The sequence below is a fragment of a genome, unplaced genomic scaffold, assembly GCF_019419815.1.
Source record: "Pyrus x bretschneideri cultivar Hongxiangsu unplaced genomic scaffold, Pyrus_bretschneideri_v1 Contig12, whole genome shotgun sequence".
Lineage (NCBI taxonomy): Eukaryota > Viridiplantae > Streptophyta > Magnoliopsida > Rosales > Rosaceae > Pyrus > Pyrus x bretschneideri.
Genome location: NW_025999413.1, coordinates 2,758,112 through 2,779,162, shown reverse-complemented (window position 1 = coordinate 2,779,162; position 21,051 = coordinate 2,758,112). Strand labels below are relative to the sequence as shown.

Below are 21,051 nucleotides of genomic sequence, written 5' to 3'. Positions count from 1 at the left end.
AGAATCAATCGCACACATAGATGTACCTTGTCGTTGATCTTTTGTGTGCCGGCTAGGATCTGGCGCATGTGTAACTAACCCAAACACCGTCCTAAACCTAGCACAATCTAATGTATATATACCTATGCAGACATATACTCAGAACACATACACAAACACATGCAGCAGTAAGTCATGTCTGAGAGGAGCACATGTTTCTGTCATGGAGCAGGTTAATTTATCAAAGTGGCAAAGACTTGCCAAAAACCAACCAATTAGGAATGGAGGGTGCAATATGTTTTATATGTACATACAGAAAGAAATAGTATTATGACCAAATTAAAACTGCTCTAAGCTAGCTGTGTGCCAGTTAGCAAGCTATAGCTAGAGACCGTTGCCAGATGGAAAATCCTTATAATAGTAGCCGGTGGGTAACCCTGGGGGCATAATGTCACAATTTAATTGGATGTGAACATCAAATTAAAAATTGGGAACACATACTTGCTAGTTTAACTAGTACAAGTTGCCTCTCATCATGATAGTGTCTTGAAAATTTTGGTCTTCCTTTCCATATATTTCTGAGTTTGGGTGGACCATCTCACTGTCCGATCACACTCACAAAAAATCATAACGTCTTACATGTACTTATATATGTTGATTTCTTTCAAATGTATGAGAGTACCTACTTTGTGAATTTGGCCGGACGGATAAACATCTCCAGACTTGAGCATTTATCCACCTAATCCCTACAAATCCATCCCTTCATCACACCATGCTATTGCAAGAAATTAAAGACGTCTAAGGGGGGCGTTATCAACTTACTTTCATGTATTTGGTAGGCTAATAATGTTACTTAAATCAGCTGTTAGCATATCTGATAAATCAAATGAAAACGCTAGAGAGGGCAAGTATTTAGTAACTTCACTATCCAACTTGGACAGCATGGTACGTCACTACTACAATATTAGCTTTAGGTGGCGGATATTAGAAAAATCTTGTCGGATAAATTATATCCGACACATCATTTAATTAGTGGCGGATAAAAATCATATCGGTTATATCCGACATAAAATCCTGGCAGATATTTAGTAGCAGATTCTGGCAGTTTTTAAGTTAACGGTGACGGTTATAACTGACAGAAATTGACTATTTTATTATTTTACTTTCTGACGGTTATTATTTTAGTATTCTGACGGTTATAACTTACATAAATGAAAATTTTATTATTTTAAAATGTTATATTGATTAAAAATAATAAATAAACACATATTTTATTTATTTATTTTCTTTCACTCATGATCCTAAAGTCTAATGAATCCAATTCCCACATGCCATAAATTTTCTGCGAGAATAATAACAACAGACTACAATCTAAAGCTCGATCATTTTTGTAATAAGGATTATGCTCTCTCACAGGCAAGCAACAAGATACAAAGAAATTCAAACAATTTTTTTCAATGCATCACAAAGCACATTGTCTAGCACATAAACATACATGAACATCCGGTGTACTCTATCATATCTAATTTTATTATTTTAAAATGTTATATTGATTAAAAATAAATAAATAAACACATGTTTTAAATATATATTTTTTTCACTTATGGCCCTGTTAGATATAATCGACACGAACAAAGAAAAATTTTGGACTGTCGCCAAAATAATCTCTGAATGTTAATTTTTTTGCGATTTTTTACACATGCTATCTCAGAGTATATACAAACATATTTGATGGTTGGATTGTTGAAATTAGTTTCGTAAAATGCATGTCCTATCAAATTGATAGATTTAACAAATACTTAAGAGTTAATGTTATACTTCCATTAGGTATATAATAAGATTTATCCACTAGTGTAAATATTTTAAATTGAAGATCGAATTCATTCATTGCATTCTTATAGGATCGAGAAGTATAGCTGCAAAAAATCATCAAAATCGGAGCTAAAATAACCGTTAAATTGTGATTTTTCGTTTATAACCATCGAAAACTTTTGTTCTGTTACCTAATCTCTGAATGCTTGTATTTTGTGATTTTTTACATATGCAATCTTGGAGTGTGTACAAACAAGTTTGACGGTTGGATCGTTAAAAAACGTTTCGTAGAATGCGTATCGCATCAAAACAATAGATTAAACCAAGAGTTAGTGTTATACTTCCCTATCAAGTATAAAATAAGATTTTGTGGTATCCACTAGTGTAAATATTTTAAATTGAAGATCAAATTCATTCAATGCATTCTTATAGGGTCGAGGAGTGTAGCTGTAAAAAATCATCAAAATCGGAGCTAAAATAACCGTTAAATTGTGATTTTTTGTTTATAACCGTCGAAAACTTTTGTTTTGTTATCTAATCTTTGAATGTTTGTTTTTTGTGATTTTTTTACCTATGTGATCTCGTAGTGTGTACAAACAAGTTTGACAGTTAGATCATGGAAAAAAGTTTTGTAGAATGTGTATCGCGTCAAAACGGTAGATTAATTAAACACTTTAGAGTTAATGTTATACTTCCATTAAGTATAAAATAAGATTTTGTGATATCCACTAGTGTAAATATTTTAAATTGAAGATCAAATTTATTCATTGCATTCTTATAGGGTCGAGGAGTGTTAACTGTCAGATTCCGGCCCGGGACGGATTACTTCCCAGGCCCACTCCACCACTGTAGCACGATATTATCCGCTTTGGGCTTACCATTCCCTCACGGTTTTGTTTTTTGAGAACTCATGAGCAACTTCCCAGTGGGTCACCTATCATGGGATTGCTCTAGCCGCATTCTCGCTTAACTTCAGAGTTCCTACGGAACCCAAAGCCAGTGAGCTCCCAAAAGGCCTCGTGCTAGGTAGGGATGAGAATATACATTTAAGGATCACTCGCCTAGGCGATGTGGGATGTTACAATCCACCCCCCTTAGGGGCCTGACGTCCTCGTCGGCACACTTCCGACCAGGGTTTGGCTCTGATACCATATTGTCGCATCCCGGCCCGGGGCATATCACTTCTTGGGCCCGCTCCACCACCGTAGCACGATATTGTCTGCTTTGGGCTTACCATTCCCTCACGGTTTTGTTTTTGGGAACTCACGAGCAACTTCCCAGTGAGTCACCCATCATGGGATTGCTCTAGCCGCATTCTCGCTTAACTTCAGAATTCCTACGGAACCCGAAGCCTGTGAGCTCCCAAAAGGCCTCGTGCTAGGTAGGGATGAGAATATACATTTAAGGATCACTCCCCTGGACGATGTGGGATGTTACATTAATTGTAAAAAATCATTAAAATCAAAGCTAAAATAACCGTTAAATTGTGATTTTTCGTTTATAACTGTCGAAAACTTTTGTTCCGTTACGTAATCTCTGAATGTTTATTTTTTACGATTTTTTACGTATGCAATCTCGGAGTGTGTATAAATAAGTTTGACGATTAAATCGTTGAAAAAAGCTTCATAGAATGCATATCGCGTCAAAACGATGGATTAAACAAACACTTAGAGTTAATATTATACTTCCATTAAGTATAAAATAAGATTTTGTGATATCCACTAGTGTAAATATTTTAAATTGAGGATCAAATTCGTTCATTGCAATCTTATAGGGTCGAGGAGTGTAGGTGTAAAAAAATCATCAAAATCAGAGCTAAAATAACCATAAAATTGTGATTTTTCGTTTATAAACGTCGAAAACTTTTGTTCCGTTACCTAATCTTTGAACGTTTTTTTTTTTTTTTTTTTTTTTTTGTGATTTTTTACGTATGCAATCTTGTAGTATCTACAAACAAGTTTTATGGAAACTAGTTTTGTAGAATGCATATCTCTATTAAATTTGCCTAAATTTTGAAGTGGGAAAAGTAATTTGTGCTAAATTTTTATTTATGTTTTTCAAGTATTGATTAGACAATATTTAGTTTGTGTAATGACATTTTCATTATACAATTCTCTTTTTGTTTCTTTATCGCATATTTTACATGGATTATTATCTATTAAACCAAATAATTATTTATTTAATTTTTAAAAATGTATTATATTTAAATACATATTATTTATTTATTTACTAAACCAAACAATTATTATTTAATTTTTTTAAATCGTAACAAAATTTTGGGGGAATTTAAAATTTTCGGAAGGAATTTTGCCGCCATTTTGTTTATGTAGGTTATAGCCGACAATAATGAAAATTTTTTGTTGGTTTTTATTAAAAAAAAAATTATGTCAGTTTTAATCGACAATAATGAAAATTTTCCAAAATAAAACCCCTCCATCTCTAAGCAGCAGTAATGGCTTGGTTGCTCGCTGAGTCGTTTGCAGAGTCCATGTTTTTGCCTTCTGGGTATGTGTTTGTGCTGGGCTGCTTGGTCAAGCAGTACTTGTTTGAAAGAATGGAGCTTCTTCCCAACACTGCCACGCTTATCACGTTTTACAGAAGAAGAAAAGAAGAGGACAAAGAAGAAGAAGAACAACGACTGGAAGAAGTAGAATAAGAAGAAGATGAAGTTGAGCTTTTGGCGGGGATTGTGGAAGTTTGCTTTAACAAAAAGGGTGTCGTTGCCTCTCCTCCTACACCAACTCCTCCCAAGAATTCGCCTTATATTAGTAACATGGTGATGAAAAAATTGCTTCGGAGGTTTGTTTTGCTTCCCCAATTGTTACTTTATCAAATGTTGTTTCTTGGGCATGTTATGTGCTCGGCATAATTGCATTGCATTGTATGCTTGTCGTAATTCATATATTGAATGCGTTTGGTTTTCGTCATTGTATTGTTTTTTGAACTGAATGATCACAAAACTACCCACATATAACACCAGATTTGAAAAGACAAAGCTTTAATTCACTGTGTCTCAAATGAGACTTGATTTAAGATTCTGACTTCGTAAATTTTCAGGAGGGGCATTGGATGGCATCTTTTGAAGGCAAGCATGGAACTAATCTCGCAGATGAGTTCCTCAAGAGAGGCGTACTTGCATTGCAGGATGATTGGTACAGCTCCATTCAACATGTATAAAAAAAGCAGGATACGACATTGTAAAGACGGATACCATTTTGGTTTTGTAGCTATTGCAGAGGCGCAAGCACTTAATGTGCAAGAAACTTCCAGTCTTAACCAACTTTTCAGAATCGGATATGTTCTGTTCACAAGAGGAATTAACACCATGAATGTTTATGTGAAAATCTTAATATGTGTCTCTAAGGTACATGCAGTTGTTGCCATAATCATTTTTGTGGATTTGTATTGATAAATCATTATGCAGTAAATCTCATATTGTTGCCTTCCCTGAGCATAGTGAAAAAAACTAGGAATTTTGTGTCTTCTCTAAGCAGCAGTAATGGCTTGGTTCTTTATTGTTATGCAGAAATTAATACATTTGAAAGGGAAAGAAATGATTCAGAAAGTGGTTTATATTTTTTTATTATTAATATATTTTATGTCGGTTTTATCTGATAGAGAATGCTCTTATTAATCATTATTAATAATTTCTCTGTCGATTATATATGACACAATTTCTGTCGGTTTTAGAGTATTTTCTGTCAGTTTTATCCGACACAATTTCTGTCGAAAAATTCATTTTCTGACGCTGGCAATTCTATCGCTTATTATATCCGCCACTGCATCTATTTTCTATCGGATTTTGCTTAATATTCAACAGTAATATATGTTTCGGTTATCATAGCAACACTAATAAATGGTTTCGTAGTAGTGCGTATTGTGTACGTATTTTGAATAGTGTTCATTAGGGACCAATTACCTGTGATTCTTACCCAATCATCCCATAATTCCCATTTTCCATGCATGCCTTTTTCTTATGGGGTTGTTTTGCCTTTACAGTCTAGATTACTTGCTTGGCCAGGGTTCAAAAACAACTTGTAAAGACACGTAGTAGTGATGAACATCAAGCCTTCACATGTTTTATATAGTTTTCTTGGCCAGCCATCAAACGCTTCACATGTTCGTTTTAAGGCCAATTTGCCCACTTCCAATGCAACTTCGCCTACCCATTTGGTTGACAAAGCTTTCTGTATGATGGTCACATAGTCGCAATATTAACAGTTCATCTATTATAATAAGAATGGATGACGTGATTGATATTTATTTTTTGTTTAAATTTTGCCCAATCAGTTTGTTATGATTGGTACAATGAAATAGCATTAGCTTAAAACGCATGATTAAAGTTTCTTCTTAATGGTTGTTTTTGGACTGCAATGTTTAAGTAGACTAGTAATGCTAGGAGAAATTTTATGTAAAGCATTCAAATTTCCACAGGATGTAGCTAGACATAAAAACCCTCACTGATGATTCCACCTACTTCAATTACATTTTTTAATTAAGCAAGCTGCAATACTGTTGACTTTAATTCTGTGTTTTAACATTCAATTATGCTATCTGCATGGTTGACTTGGTTTCCATTGGCATACATAAATCTGTCATTATCGTTTACATTGCCACGAATAAGTGAAGGCCATCTGTGCACAACGAGTACCATTAATTGATGCTAATCTATTGAATGAAACGATGGTTACAAAGCACAAACGGTCAGAACCAGCTCACGCGCAAGTCGCAGTCATCGTTTATTGAAATGTTGATTCGGTTATATATTAGGTGAAGCGAATGCAAATGTCCAAGAAACATTGAATCTGTATTTTGATTCAATTTATTCGAGTATTTTAAAGTTTGAAGAAACAAGAACAATAGCTAGCATGAAAGAACTCTTTATATTTACACAAGATAACAAGAATATAATATACATGTAGTGATCATGAAAAGAAACTAGGCAACAAAACGGTGTATGATAATTCAATTCGTGACAAGATTCCAACATCTTACAGAACAAAATCTTAAGCATGAAATGGGAAATATAATTATTACCTTCTGAGACATTTGACAATTGACATAATAATAATATAAAATTTTTACACTTCCTTTTCTAGCAGTGAGGGGTTCTAACAATTTCCCCTTGCTAATCAAGGCACCGTGAAATTAATCAGTCCCAATAACACCTAGAACCAGATTAGATTAAGCAAAAGACTAACAATTAATTAAGATATTACGATCTTTCCGGAAAAAACAAGCAAACTCCTCAGAGAAAGTTAGCATTTCCATGATCTGATAGCATATCACTAAAGAAGTGGTCCTTCCCTAGAGCAGCAGGAGCAGCACTTTCATCAAACAGCCACTTCTCAAGAAAAGACAGCGGCAACTGATCGCTGATAAGATCCGGCTTGCTTTCTCCTTGGAATAAGCTGTCCGGCGACATAGACGGAGACAAATCGGAATTTGAGGACTCAAAACCGAACAGAGACTCAAACGTATCAGATAGCTCAACATTGCCACTATTGGCAGTATTTGCCACAGATGTGGTTCCCTCACTAGATGAGTAATGCTGATAATCTGTCTTATTATTAGCCAAGTTGGTTAAGCTAGCTGATTTCTTTGGTGGGTTTTTCATCCAACCTTTCAACAATCTTGAAATGTTCTCAGTGCTTGAAGCATAAGTGGAACTGCTTGATTGATCTAGGGTTGGTTTCTTCGGGCTCGAAATTGAAAACCCATCTGTGGGATTCAAATCTGAACTCAAAGTCAGTGGCTTTTCTGGGGAAAGGGCATCTCTGAGAGCTTGCCTGGCCATGTGGATGTCTGTTTGAAGCCTCCGCTCCCATTGTCCTCTGGATATTGGCTGTGAGGAAGAATTGCTGTTTAGTCCTTGATCTTTTGAGTGAAGGCCTTCAGCGCCTCCTCCTTCAGCTTGGAGCTTGCTCAGCTTCTTCCTCAAGTGTGTGTTCCAATAGTTTTTAATGTCATTGTCAGTTCTCTGTGGGAGGTATGAAGCTATTGCAGCCCATCTGCAATCACACATTCAATGGTGCCATTAATTAGATTTGCAGAATCCAAACCTACTCAAATTTATTTTAGACTGAATATTTTTTTCAGATTGAAAAAAAAAAAAAAAATGGATGTTTTACGACTTAGATGTAATGTAACACACATAGAAAATCTACAAATTTATATGGTGGATTTTATATTTAATATACTTACCTATTGCCCAAAAGAGCTTGAAGGTGGATGATCATCTTCTCCTCTTTGTCAGTAAAGTTACCGCGTCTGATCCCTGGCCTGAGGTAATTAGTCCATCTAAGCCTGCAACTTTTACTGCATCTATGCAGCCCTGGATTTACCAAAATAGAACAAAATACATATTAGTTGGATTGCCAAAGAAAAAAAAAATGTGACAAATTAAAGGTAAAATATCACAAATTAACATCCACTCTTAATCTCAAAGTTAAACAAAACCCATGTTTTCATTCCAAGCAAAATCCAATATTTCACTCCAAAAAATGAAGAAAAAACAGAAGATAGAAAAGAAAGAAATTTTACCAGTATTGGTAGGAACAGCTCTCCAATTTCCAGGTCCACGTTCTTGAATGTAAGAGACTAAAATGATGTCTTCTTCAGGAGTCCAAGGTCCCTTCTTGACCCCTTCTTTGTCACAGCAAGGAGGCCTCCCCATAATATTTCACCTTTCTTTTCTCTGTTCTTTAATCAAATCACCACCACAGAATGTCTCCCAAGTTTCTTGCTATGTATCCTCTCACTCACTTGGAACTATATGTCTTTCTTTCTTTCCTTCTCGGAAGATGCTAAGACAAGAGACTCGATACTAAAAATGGAGGGTTTGGTCTGCATAAATAGACAAATGAAGCCTAGAGAGAGAGAGAGAGAGAGAGAGAGAGAGAGAGAGGGGGGGGTCTTAAGAGATAGGGGAAGACGCTGACCTAAAAGATATCAACAACAGAGCGGCAAGGGTAGCAAAAGAGTCAAATGGTGACAGCAAGAGCATTTATTCCAATGGCAGCAAGGCTTGCCAAAGTCAGCTATAGTGGCATCTCTCTCTCTCTCTCTCTCTCTCTCCCCTCCTCTTCTGCTTCTTTTTCTCCTGCCTAGCAAAACCGCGTGGCATTCAATGTGGCTCAACTGGGGAAAACCCCGCCCTTTAATGTGGTCTTAAACCCACCATTTCATCTCTCATGAATTATGTGCTTCGCTTTCAACAGACTCGGCACTCGTCCTAGTGAAAAGTAAAAAGTCAAAAACCCTACAAGCCCCCTTAGTAATTACTTGGAACCAAAGTCTTTAATGCTAGCTCTCTTATAAAATTTTTGTCTCCGCACTCTCCTTTGGAAGTGCTTCACGAAGAAAGCACTAAATGTTTCTTCTATAATTCTGAAGTAATTTTAACTTTTGTTATCAAGAAGTGCTTTTAGGTCTTCTTGTAGTTCAAACATGTCCTTGAGTATACTCTCCTCTTTCTTGTGCCATACTTGTTTACATTACCTTATTAATATAATAAAGATGTGACCATGACATGAATGATTTGGTAACATAACATATTATAATACGAATAGTTTAGCAACATTATGTGACGATACTAAGATTATATATACTAAAACAACTCTCATATGGTGAAAGAGTAAGTTGGACTTACCTTGAATCATAACTAGTGTTTGTATATCGGGGTGTTGGATTTGTCTCATGTATAGACTTTGATTTTACTTGACATCATACTGAATTAAGAAAGAGAAAATATGACCAATTTGATCACTGTTGAGTAGCTAAAATCCAAGAGGGTGACACACATGGTGATTGACGAGTCTTGTTTTCTCTTGCATCATGCATGTCGGCTAATCGGTTTGGATAGCGAGATAGTGATCAAGGTCAATCATGTTAGCTACTAATGGAAATCTCTTGTTATATGTCTATTACAGGTTTGTTTAAAAGTGATTTTAAAATAATTGAAAGTGGTTTTGATGAAAGTGTTTTTGAAATCATCAATAAAAATTAAAGTGGATTATGAAAAAAAACACTTCAAGTGCTTTGTGCAAATGTACTTCTTTAAAAAAAACACTTAAATTACTTTTGGAATCCAAAATAAATTTCAATCGTGCTTCTAGTCATTTTATCATTTTATGATCTTATCCTTGGAATGATTCTCACAAATAAAGAATCACATGGTCTCCCTAAGACTGACGTCTTTTCTAAATGAACTGAACCTGGATACCACGAATGGAGTTTGAAGAAGGGGAAGGGGTCCTTGACCCGCAACAGATAGAGGAGGGAGTAGGTTTAAAAAATGATCTTGGAGTGTCCAAGGTTGGGCCAAGAGGGTCTCTTAACACCTTTTAAATTAGTATCATCTAAGCCAATACTCAATCAAGTAAGATCATGTTTATCGAAATGATTCCCATAAATAAATAAATAAATTGCATACTTAAGTCGTGAGGTTAAGCTCACCCACCTCCTATTTAGTGTAGATAATATTATTCGTTCGAAAAAAAGTCGTGAGTCAAAATAATATTTACTTTTTTATATATGAAATAAAACTATTTCTTATGATTTGATACATAATTGTTCATGTTCGAGATAATTGATTTAATGTGATATGTGCTAGTAACACATGGTATGTCATAAATCAAAATAATATCCCTATCTTAGATACCGTTTCCACTTCTTGTAAGAAAGATAACATCGATCCACACACACTTAAGGCTGTATATTTGATTTTTCTTCTCCAAAATTGCTTGTATCGAAGAAAAAATAAAATCAGTTCTCTTTCACCTTTTAGGTTCTGTATATATTTTCTAGACATTACATTAAATAATTCATTAATGAATTAACAGACATAATTAAACAGCAGGGTGTAAAAATCATTTTCCAAGCAAAAACCCTACAAATTTAATTATAGAAATGAATTAGATGATTCTCACCTCAATTAGTAATTACCATTGCTATATTGTATAATTTCGATTCATGTGTTATTCTTACCCTTGAAAAGTGAATTGACTAAGGGATGGAAGTGCATTTTTGCTCACCTCCATTTAGTGTGGTGTATACTCACCACCTTACTTATTACCATTAGATGAGTTTGAATTTTAAGATTTGTGCCTGTCTACTACACGAATCTCGAAATTCAAACTCATCTAACTGTGATAAATAAAATGGTGAGCATACACCACACTAAATGATGGTGGGCAATTAAAAAAAGCTCCCAAGGGATAGTGGGAGGCTGGGACCAATTGGGAGGCAACCGCTTGTGGTGGACTCTTTAATTAGGCCTAATTATAATTATCTAAGCTTGGACCCATCATTTATATATCACCCTAAATTTACATATTCGAAAAATAAAAATGTGACTTTTGCGTTTTGAATTTACATTTTTTTCATTGGAGATGCTCTCAGAAAGTGAAAAGCCTGGCTTTGCACTAATTCAACCGGAAAATTAATGGTCCTGCTGGTCCCTATAATCTTTAATTTAATACTAAATTTGAAAGAACGAAGGTATAATTAAGCTTGGTCGAGAATCAAATTATCTTGTATAATTACCACGTTTCTAATTATTTTTCCAAGTCATTGAAGCAGTAAAAAATCAAGGTTAATTAATATAACGCATGCATTAGAAGTCATACTTAAAAGTGTAATTATTCTGACCATCTGGTAAATTGACAGCAACCCATATTTTACATTCCTGTTTGTTTGTATCATTTACTCTTTTTTTTCTTTTCTTTTTCACACTAGCGATATTATATACACACGTTGTATACAAGAACATTCTTGTGCGCCCGGTTCATTGTATCTCCATCAATATGAATAGATTTGAACTTTTATCTAATACAAGGGCTGATTTGGACCCCAACAGCCGAAACCCTAGCAGTCTAGCAAATGAAGAAGGCATGCGTATGTTTAAATTTTAATTATTCATGTAAAAACATATAATATAAGATTTGGCACTTTTTCCGCAACAGGGTGACTACGATGGGTTAGAGCCGTGCATCTTGTAGTGGTTTCTTCATCGATTCGGCCGCGTACGCGGTAGGCGGAGATCTGTTTAGGATTTTTAGGTTTTTTTGTGTGGTCACTTTTGGGCCTCTACAATTGGACCTTAACTTTTGGGCTCCTATGTATTTTTTGCTTTAGGTATAGATAAGAACCTATACTCATGCATTGTGTGCACATATGTGGCGTCTTGTTTGTACCGATCTTTTTTTTAAGACTGTTTTATTTCTCGCTTTTAGCTGCGAAATCTTTGCAATTTGTCGTTCTGGACTTTGTTACAAAAATTCCCTTTGACCAAAAAAAAAAAATTGTCAATTTTAAATTGTGTCACACCGCAACTTCCATGTGGCCTTTAATATATGCAGAAGCGAAATTCCTTCTTCTTTCTCCTCCTGATTTGGCTCTATGCTAGCTATTTCTGATAATATTGAACAATATTTTAGTCTGCAATCTACATATATATGATATCTCTATACATGCATGATCAGTTGGCCATATATCTTCTGCTGCCAATGTACGTAAATAATGGATGCATTATATATATATATTCGCGTGATGAAATAGGAGAGCATGAATGTTTGCAATTTGTTTATGATACAATCAGTCAGGATCTTGAAGACCATTGTAGTTAAGAATTTATGTCCAAGTTTTAATGGTTAGGTTACTTGCAATTTGAATTTACGTTTAAAAAATGTACATATGAATTTTAAAGTGAACCAACCGAATGGTAGTTTTCCTTGGAACCAAAGGTCAGTTGAGATTTGCTAAAGATCGAAGAACTGGGTTTACTTTTTTGTTCTTTAGTTTATATTGATTATCCTCAATTTGACTTTGTTTTAAAGACGAAAATAACCTTATTTAGTTTTTAATAAAATACCAAATTGATATCAATTTGCGGAATCTTTGAATTTCATTTTCTTATAATTTAGATCAAATATATTAGAGTATCGCTTGAATAAAGAACAAATTGATTTTTTAGGCCCATATAGTACATGCCCATCTCTCTCATTTTCGCTTGTTTTTTACCTGTATATTTATCTTTCTTCCGGCGGGCTACATATCCATACCAAAACAAATACATGGCCCTTATATGAAGGTGGTTTCTAGTAGTAGACGTTGACTGAAACAAATACATGTCCATACTTTCTATTTTCTTTGATATAATGCCCATACTCTCCATACTGATTTCAAGTGTCCAAGTAGTGAGTACTGAGAAAAACCATGTGCATTATAGTTCCCCACAATTTACAAGCCACTTTAGTGGTGTGTATAACAAATGAAAAATTAATGCATGTGAAGTATTCTCACACGTACGCGGGTATTTAAAGATAAAGATGAGTATATATGATCTTTAATATCTTATATATATGTGTGTGTGTGTGTGTGTGTGGATGTATGTGAGAACTAACTCCAACCTTCAAGATGTGCATTGAACTTGTTATATTGTGGCCTCATCAATGTATTTCGTCGGTTTCATTGGACATGCATATTCATATGATCAGTATATATATATGTGTGTGTGGTGTGTGTGTGTGTGTGTGTGTGTGTGTGGATGTATGTAAGAACTAACTCCAACCTTCAAGATGTGCATTGAACTTGTTATATTGTGGCCTGATCAATGTATTTCGTCGGTTTCATTGGACATGCATATTCATATGATCAGATCGAGTAGATAATTCCGTCGACTGAACGCTCTCCAATTCCAAAATATGGGAGTACTTGATGGAGTAGTAATTTGCAAATTGATAAAAGTTTATGTACATGATCAACAATATTAATCGGAAAAGAAAACACAGTATCACCACTTAGAAGGGTAGCATTTCTCGAAGATGAAGACCTACCACATGCATAAGCATGGAAAAAAAAATAATATTATGATCACCTTTAGGAAGTCATTTGACGTCAAACTCAGTCTTGCCAAAAAGCTTCTTGCATACGTAGAGCATTAAGAACAGTTGTATTAGCTACCAGAAATATGAGAATTCTAATTTCAAAGACAACGCTTAAGCACCTTAAACTTCTGCAACATAACAAACGTGCCCTTAGTTAGCAAAGGAATGAACCAAGAAGAGTGTAGAGTAGTGTTTCCTTATGCCAAGAAATTAGTTTTAGTTACAATAACAAAAAAAAAAAAAAAAAAAAAAAGAAATCCCAATTGGATCCATCATCGTGATCCCAATCTAAACTGAGGTGAAATGAAAAAGATTGGGCCTTAATGTTATTCTTAAAAATTTGTTGATTTTGGGCTGATAAAACCCAAGTTAGTAGGCTTCAAATATAACGAAGAAGAGATGTACCAAGAAACATAACAAAGAGACAGTGCAGGTTGGGTGATTTAGGATTTAAGGTCTTGTCTCTCATCTCTTCTTTTCTTCACGATGCAAAGATTGTAAAAACCTCCCACAAGATTTTTCACGAGTTAACTATTAGAATTTAATTAAATCGCATTCGTGTCATTTGATGCGCAAGAGAACAAAACTTGCAACGGTTGATTCATACGGAATATCAAATGAGCATAGTCATGAGAAATGATTTTTGCATATTCTTTTTTTCACGTGTACTTTTCTCTTTTTTTTAGGTGTTGAATTGAACAAAAGAGTCTCCATGAACGAAAGAAAAAAGATACTGTAGAAGGAAAAAATAAGTGTCTGAAAAATCATTTTTCATATGCATGTATAGTGATGCCGTATTTGGTAACAATTACAACGTGTTAAATTTTGTATTTGGTTAGTTTCTAGTAGATTTTTCAAACGACTATTACACCGTTACCCTCTTGTTAATTTCAAACTTCTTAATTTGGGATTGAAAAAATGATTCTTTTCCATATATAGTTTGATCGCAGATATGACAATATTTTAATGGCATTCGCTCATATTTGCCCATAAGGCTGGTAGAGCCACTGTGCTGTTCTTCCAGTATTTGAGTTTTTCTTGAAACACAAGGGCAAGGTGTTTGATGAAATACGTCGTAGAATTTTTCTTCTTGGAAACCTGCCTCTTTACGTACTCTTTGGTACAACAAATTTCTATCTCCGCCACTGTATATCCACGAATACGCATACGATACTAGAGCTAGCGGTGTTGTGCCGTGTATTGTTCTGTGAGAAATCGATCTAGAAGAAGGATTATTTTGACTAAGGGGTTGCTTAATTGTTTTCTCTCACCGAGCGTTAGGGTCGTTGTCCTCCTCTCTTCTAGAAAACGTCCCTCGACATCTTATCATGCGGTCTCCATATCTAAATCTCATGCTGCTGACGACTGACGAGGATGAGGAATTAAAAAGAATTTTCTGCAATCGGCAGGTAAGAAAATGACCCTTAAGAAAACTCTAAACCCCAATATTATATATGTATATATATTAAAAGCGGATTCGTGATACTATTTTTTAACGTGTATTTTTGTGGAGCACACTTCTAATATATTTTAACTATTCAAACTGTCTATCTTTTAGAATATAATTCATATATCATCTTTGTAAAAAATAGACAAATCCAAAACCATTAAGTTATAGTGGAGAAAATGAACGAATAAGATTCTACGAAAAAAAACTCTAAATCCAATAGATCTGCTTCTTTTTGTTCTTACGAACAGAATAGTTTCATTATTACTAAAAGTAATTGAAAAGAATCAAACAAATCAAACAAATATTATAATCCAACGGTCATATGGTTATAGAGATAAATGATTTTTGGTAGACATAACCCTTTAGGATAGGTCTAAAAAATACACAATTCTAATTGTTGAAATAAATTACAAAATGAGTCTCATAAAACCGTGTGGAAAAAATTATGTAAACAAATGCTGCCACGAATCCGTCTCATACTTATATAAGTTAAGTTCGTTGTTTGACTTGTGTGTGCATGTCTATGTATAATGACATTCATACTATGCGAAGACTCAATATTGTAGTGCGTGTGACGCGAATTCCACTAGGTATGCATAGGTTATGCATATATAGCCCCACACGTTATTAGGCAAATATTGTCTTCAGATGTACCAATCGAGGTCGGCATAAAAAGATAAGCAAACATTCTAACTTCATCTTCAATCACAAGTGGAAGCCTATCTGAATTTGTCTCGTACTTGATTTACACATTGTATTTATAAAATAAAGATAATCGGTTTTCACTAAAAATAATATTGAAAATAGAGAAATTAAACACACGGTTTTCAAATGTAGTAGTGTACATTTATAAGCTGTGGCTTGCAGACACGAAATTAGAGATAATCAAGGGCATAAATTATCGAAGATAAGTTATTTTTCAAGATAAATATGAAACGTTGATATTGTAATAATAAAATTTTGTAAAGTAATATAGATTTTGAAATGATTAAATCGATATCCATATAATCGCAAGAATTATGTGAAGAATACTATGTTATCGATTTTTGAGTAATTATAATTTATTAAGAATTTTATTTACTCTTATTTGAATTTGTTTAAGTTTCATAATTTATGAGATATTGAATTCATAAATGCAAGAGTTACAATGATGCTAAGAACTTTGATCAAAATATTTAAACAAACACAATTTCAACCTAACAATATGAGCTGACTAGGAATCGAAACCAAAATGACTCTTAATTCAACTTTGCAATTAAAAACCAAAGAGAAAATGCACAGAAATAAAACGGGGTGCGAAATGACCAAAATGCCCCTTAATTCATTTGAAATTTAGGACAAGAATAAAAAATCCATAAAAAGTTAAAACTTCAGCTTTCAATCTCACCCAATTCCTCCTCTTTTTCTGATTTCTCTCTCCAAAGTTCTTAGCAAAAAAAACAGAGACCCCTCAACCGATCGATGTTATGTATAAATCTTCTTGCAGAAAAAACAGTCCGTCAGTAAACCAATCACATAACGGTCTCCTCAGAACTCCGAGGCTCTCTCTAAGCAACCCCCCATAAGATTAGTTCAACTTCAACCCCAAGTCGCTGACATGTTCTTTTCTCACCTCCCCTAAACTTTTGCTTCCAAATCCCCCTTAAATTTCAGCAGTTAGGTCAGATTTCCACCTTCGGGAATCCCATTTCATGCAACCCTTTCGAGCATTTGCATGAATCTTCCTGCTCTCTTCAGGTGGGAAGTCCATTCCTCCCTGAAAATTCAACGTGGTAATCAGAGCCTGCGTGAAACTCCTCTGTATTTTTGCTTCAAACTGAGATAAAGCGATTGATTTATGGGTTTCTTCACTGATGGGTGCCTTAATCATTTCTTTGCTAAATACCCACTTTGATTTGGAGAATATGGGTGCTTCTGGTGGGGAGTTTTACTCAAAGATGGCTCCTTTTCCTAGACTTTTCACCCTCTCTGTCTCTTCCCTTTTGCTTGCTCTGTTAAGATTTTTCAGCAAGTTCTTCCTCAGAGTCAGGTATTCAAATTCCCACTTGGGTTTTGTAACTCTGATGTTTTTAGATGAATTCTCGGCTGGGTTTTGTAATTCAGATACTTTTTTATTGATTCAGTAACTTATTTTTGTGTTTCCTTTTGTTGCAGTTTTGGTAATTGCGAGCGTTCTGGGATGAATAATTCTTGTCGTTCTCCTAACCCTCTTTCTGAAGAAACCAACCAAATGGTATCGAATAATAATCTTGTTGAGACAGAAGCTCTACCCGGAAAAGTGGATTCTTGTTCTGCTAGCCTTGTTTCTGAAGAAACCAATCATATGGTATCGAATAATCCGGTTAAGCCAGAAGCTCTGCCGGAGAGAGCTGATTCCGAGAGTTCGGAGAGCGTCGGAGATTCGGAGCTTGGTGATGTTGATGGTGCAGAGGCCTCGAAGCCGAGTTTCGTGTTTAAATTCGAGTACCAGACTAGAGAAATATTAAGCAGAAGCAATACAGAGTATGAGTTTCTGGCTGACAAGTTTAACCTATTCAAAGAAGAAGGACCAGAATTCACAAGCAGCAGCAGCAGCAGAAAATACGAATTCAAAGCCGGAGAGAATGTTAGTTGCTTCGTGGAAGAAGCTAAAGTTGCAACCTTCACTGTCGAAGGAGGAGGTGATCATGAAGAAATTGCTCATGAATTCTCAGGTGGGGAATGCAAGGAAGATGAAGAGTCTGATAAGAAATCGGCGATGGAAGATGCTCGTTCGGACGAAGAGCTAATGGGGAGCCTCGAAAGCGATTCTGATCGTGAGGAAGTTGATTCTCATGAAGTTAATTTCTTGTCAGAAAAGGACTTTGGCTCCCCAAGTTTGGGGTTTTTGTCAGCAGAAGATTTTGGGGAAAGAGATGAACTTCCAAATTTCGATATGGGGTACGAGTCTGATTGTTTCGATGAAGAAGATGAAGATATAAACGAACAAATTCGAGAACTCCAAGAGCTGCCCAGCAGCTCGAATCCAGAAGGGTTTAGTAGAAAGGACGAAACGCCAATCGAGCGTTCCGAAAATGCTGAAAAACCCGATGTTCGTAATTCGGTAACCAATGATTCTGAGGATTCAAACACATTGGAAACATTGTGGGAACACCAGGAATTGTTAGAACAGTTGAAAATGGAGCTCAAGAAAGTCAGAGCTACCGGTTTGCCTACCATTCTCGAAGAATCCGAGTCTCCAAATATGGATGATTTGAAACCATGGAAGATTGATGAAAAGGCCCATCAAGGTGATCGAATGGGAGAGCTTCAGAAGTTCCACAGAATTTACAGAGAGCGTATGCGAAAATTCGACATTTTAAATTACCAGAAGTTATATGCAATAGGTCAGTTTTTTTTCATCAATTTCGATTAATTTCTTCACAGTTTCAAATCATTTTGTTTGTTTTTTCTTCCCAAATTCTTTTCTTCTTAATTTCCATCTGTTCTTATCCATTCGATTCATCGGTATGATTAATTTAACCTAATTAGGACCCACATACATCCCAACCATCAAGAGTGATTATTACATGACCTAATTAAATTAGAACACACACCTTTCCCGGTTCTCCATTGTGTAAGCACTTTTCAAAAAAAGCATTTTTGCATATGTAGGTATTAAATATTGTCCAAAAGCACATTACATACTCAGTGGCTGTGCAGATAGTACATAGAGCCATCCCATTACCCTTAGTTTATGTTTAATTAGCACCTTCTGAGCATGCTGGTCTTTAAGCTCCACCAGTCTAATTATGGAAGTGCTTTTGTGCTCCACCATTTTGTTTGTTGGTTTCTTCTTTGCAGACAAGCTGCAGAAATTCATGTATATGAAAAGTTAATCTGTAATTATTAAATTAAATTGACTTTAATTCACATGATCTCGTTTTCTTATGTGTTTTATGAAAATCCAAATGTGTAGGTTTCTTGCAGTCCAAGGATCCACTTCAGTCGTTTCCGAGCTCCTCCAAATCCTCAGCTCCGGCAATCCCATCCTTTCTCTCACATAACTTTTGGAGATGCAAACCGAAAAAAGATTCAGATTCCGACCCAATGGAGAAGTTTATTAGAGAATTGCATGGTGATTTAGAAGCGGTTTATGTGGGGCAGTTGTGCCTTTCTTGGGAGATCCTTCAATGGCAGTATGAGAAGGCCTTCAAGCTATGGGAATCCGCTCCGTATGGAATTGGTTCGTACAATGTGGTTGCCGGCGAGTTCCAACAGTTTCAAGTTCACTTGGTTAGATTTGTAGAGAACGAATGTTTTCAAGGGCCTAGGGTTGAAAATTACGTCAAGAATCGATGCGTCACGCGCCATCTTCTTCAAGTTCCGGTGATTAGAAGTGAGGGAGACTTGTAGATCAAATGTTGCGGTTACTTATAGATGTTGAAGGTTTGATTTATAGAGACTAATACAAATGTATGGCATTGCAGGGGACAATTTAAAGGAGAGGAAGAAAGCAAGAAGAAAGGGCAAAGACGGTGGTGCAATTACAAGTGACATTCTAGTTGAGATACTCGAAGAATCAATACGGACAATTTGGCGATTCATTCGAGCTGATAAATACGCTAATTGTACGCTTGCACATCGAAGGAGAAGACAAGAAGAAGAGCTTGAAGAATCGGATCTGAATCTTTTCACGGAGATCCAAACAGATCTTCACAAGGTAGGTTTCTTATCAGATAGTCTAACATACGAGTTTTCATGTTTCCGTTTGACCTAACGATCGAATCAACTTTTTTTTTTTTTCCATGGAATGCAGAAAAACATGAAGCTAAAAGAAAGACTGAGGTGTGGGAACTGCATCCTGAAGAGATTCAAAAAGCATGAGGATGAAGGCACAGATCACCTCTACTTCTTCTCCCAAGTTGACATGAAATTGGTAGCTAGGGTTTTGAACATGTCGACTATAACAACAGAGCAACTAGTGTGGTGTCACAACAAGTTGAGCCAGATAAATTTTGTGAACCGAAAGCTTCGTGTAGATCCTTCCATCTTGCTGTTTCCATGCTAGCAATAGCAGTAGTCCCATTTTTGTCTAACCAAAGTAAATATTAGGCTTCAAGCTGCACATTATTGTTCATATTTTCTTGGCAAAGCGATATTCTAATTCACATTAATTTATGAGAAAATGATTTTGAATTTAAAAACAAAGGTAGGAACAAATTGACATGGCTAACTGATTCATCTCATATCTTATTATTGTTCATATTTGATTGTTTGAAGAATATATGCCTAATTATATTATTAGTCCTCATGGTAATAGGAAAGTCGGCCCTTGTGGTAAAGTTCTTTGGGATTTAGGTCCAAAAAAAAAAGTTTCTTCAACTCTCCGTTAATTGTTATCACGTGAACAACATGTGTGATGTTAACTCTTATTTTTAACCTCATATGCAAACAATTAATGGAGAGTTCAAGTTCAGTTCAAATACCTAAATTGACGGAACTTTCAAATTTGGGTCTAACCAAGTCATCACAACAATCCTTTTTTTTATTTTTTTACCGTTAGATGCTTTTTTCTGACTACCATGTCATCAAGAATATTATTAATTGAATTAAGTTAAAAATATGTACGACGGTGGTAATGTTGAAGTCTGTGGGCAGAAGACTAAACATATATCTTGCGGCAAAGACGAGGTCCCCACGCGTTTGCGTTCTCAAGGTGCAAGAATTATCATCTACTCGGTCAAATTTTCAATTTTCAACGATGCTATAACTAACTTACCTGTAAAGTTTAATGGGGAAATTTGTAATGGTGGGTGGAAGGTGGGTGACAATTTTGGTAAGTAATTAAGCAAGATTTTAAGAATTTTAGATGACGTTTTACTGCATTGATAGAAAGTAATAATGTATGTGCATTCTAGTGCAGGTTTTATTGGTGCATATTCTATTTCTACTAATTCTCTT

At 35.3% G+C, this 21,051-nt stretch overlaps 3 protein-coding genes and 1 pseudogene across 3 annotated transcripts; 3 read left to right on the top strand and 1 right to left on the bottom strand.

Moving 5' to 3' along the window:
- Positions 1 to 4,243: 4,243 nt before the first annotated feature.
- On the top strand, positions 4,244 to 5,120 carry LOC103965022 (annotated as a pseudogene).
- Positions 5,121 to 6,797: 1,677 nt separating this feature from the next.
- On the bottom strand, positions 6,798 to 8,690 carry LOC103964977 (myb-related protein 306). The gene is made up of 3 exons (XM_009377993.3): positions 8,335 to 8,690; positions 7,996 to 8,125; positions 6,798 to 7,802 (listed from the first exon to the last, which is right to left on the bottom strand). The coding sequence occupies exons 1-3, from the start codon at positions 8,465 to 8,467 to the stop codon at positions 7,040 to 7,042; spliced, it is 1,026 nt and encodes a 341-aa protein (XP_009376268.2). The 5' UTR covers positions 8,468 to 8,690; the 3' UTR covers positions 6,798 to 7,039.
- A 7,807-nt stretch (positions 8,691 to 16,497) lies between these two features.
- Positions 16,498 to 17,844, top strand: LOC125474210. Its single transcript, XM_048577646.1, has 3 exons — positions 16,498 to 17,158; positions 17,284 to 17,789; positions 17,837 to 17,844. Exons 1-3 carry the CDS (start codon positions 16,983 to 16,985, stop codon positions 17,842 to 17,844), a joined length of 690 nt encoding a protein of 229 aa, XP_048433603.1. The 5' UTR covers positions 16,498 to 16,982.
- Positions 17,845 to 17,847: 3 nt separating this feature from the next.
- Positions 17,848 to 20,227, top strand: LOC103964976. Its single transcript, XM_009377992.3, has 4 exons — positions 17,848 to 18,494; positions 19,067 to 19,486; positions 19,578 to 19,810; positions 19,907 to 20,227. The coding sequence occupies exons 1-4, from the start codon at positions 17,867 to 17,869 to the stop codon at positions 20,156 to 20,158; spliced, it is 1,533 nt and encodes a 510-aa protein (XP_009376267.2). The 5' UTR covers positions 17,848 to 17,866; the 3' UTR covers positions 20,159 to 20,227.
- The last annotated feature ends 824 nt before the right edge of the window (positions 20,228 to 21,051 follow it).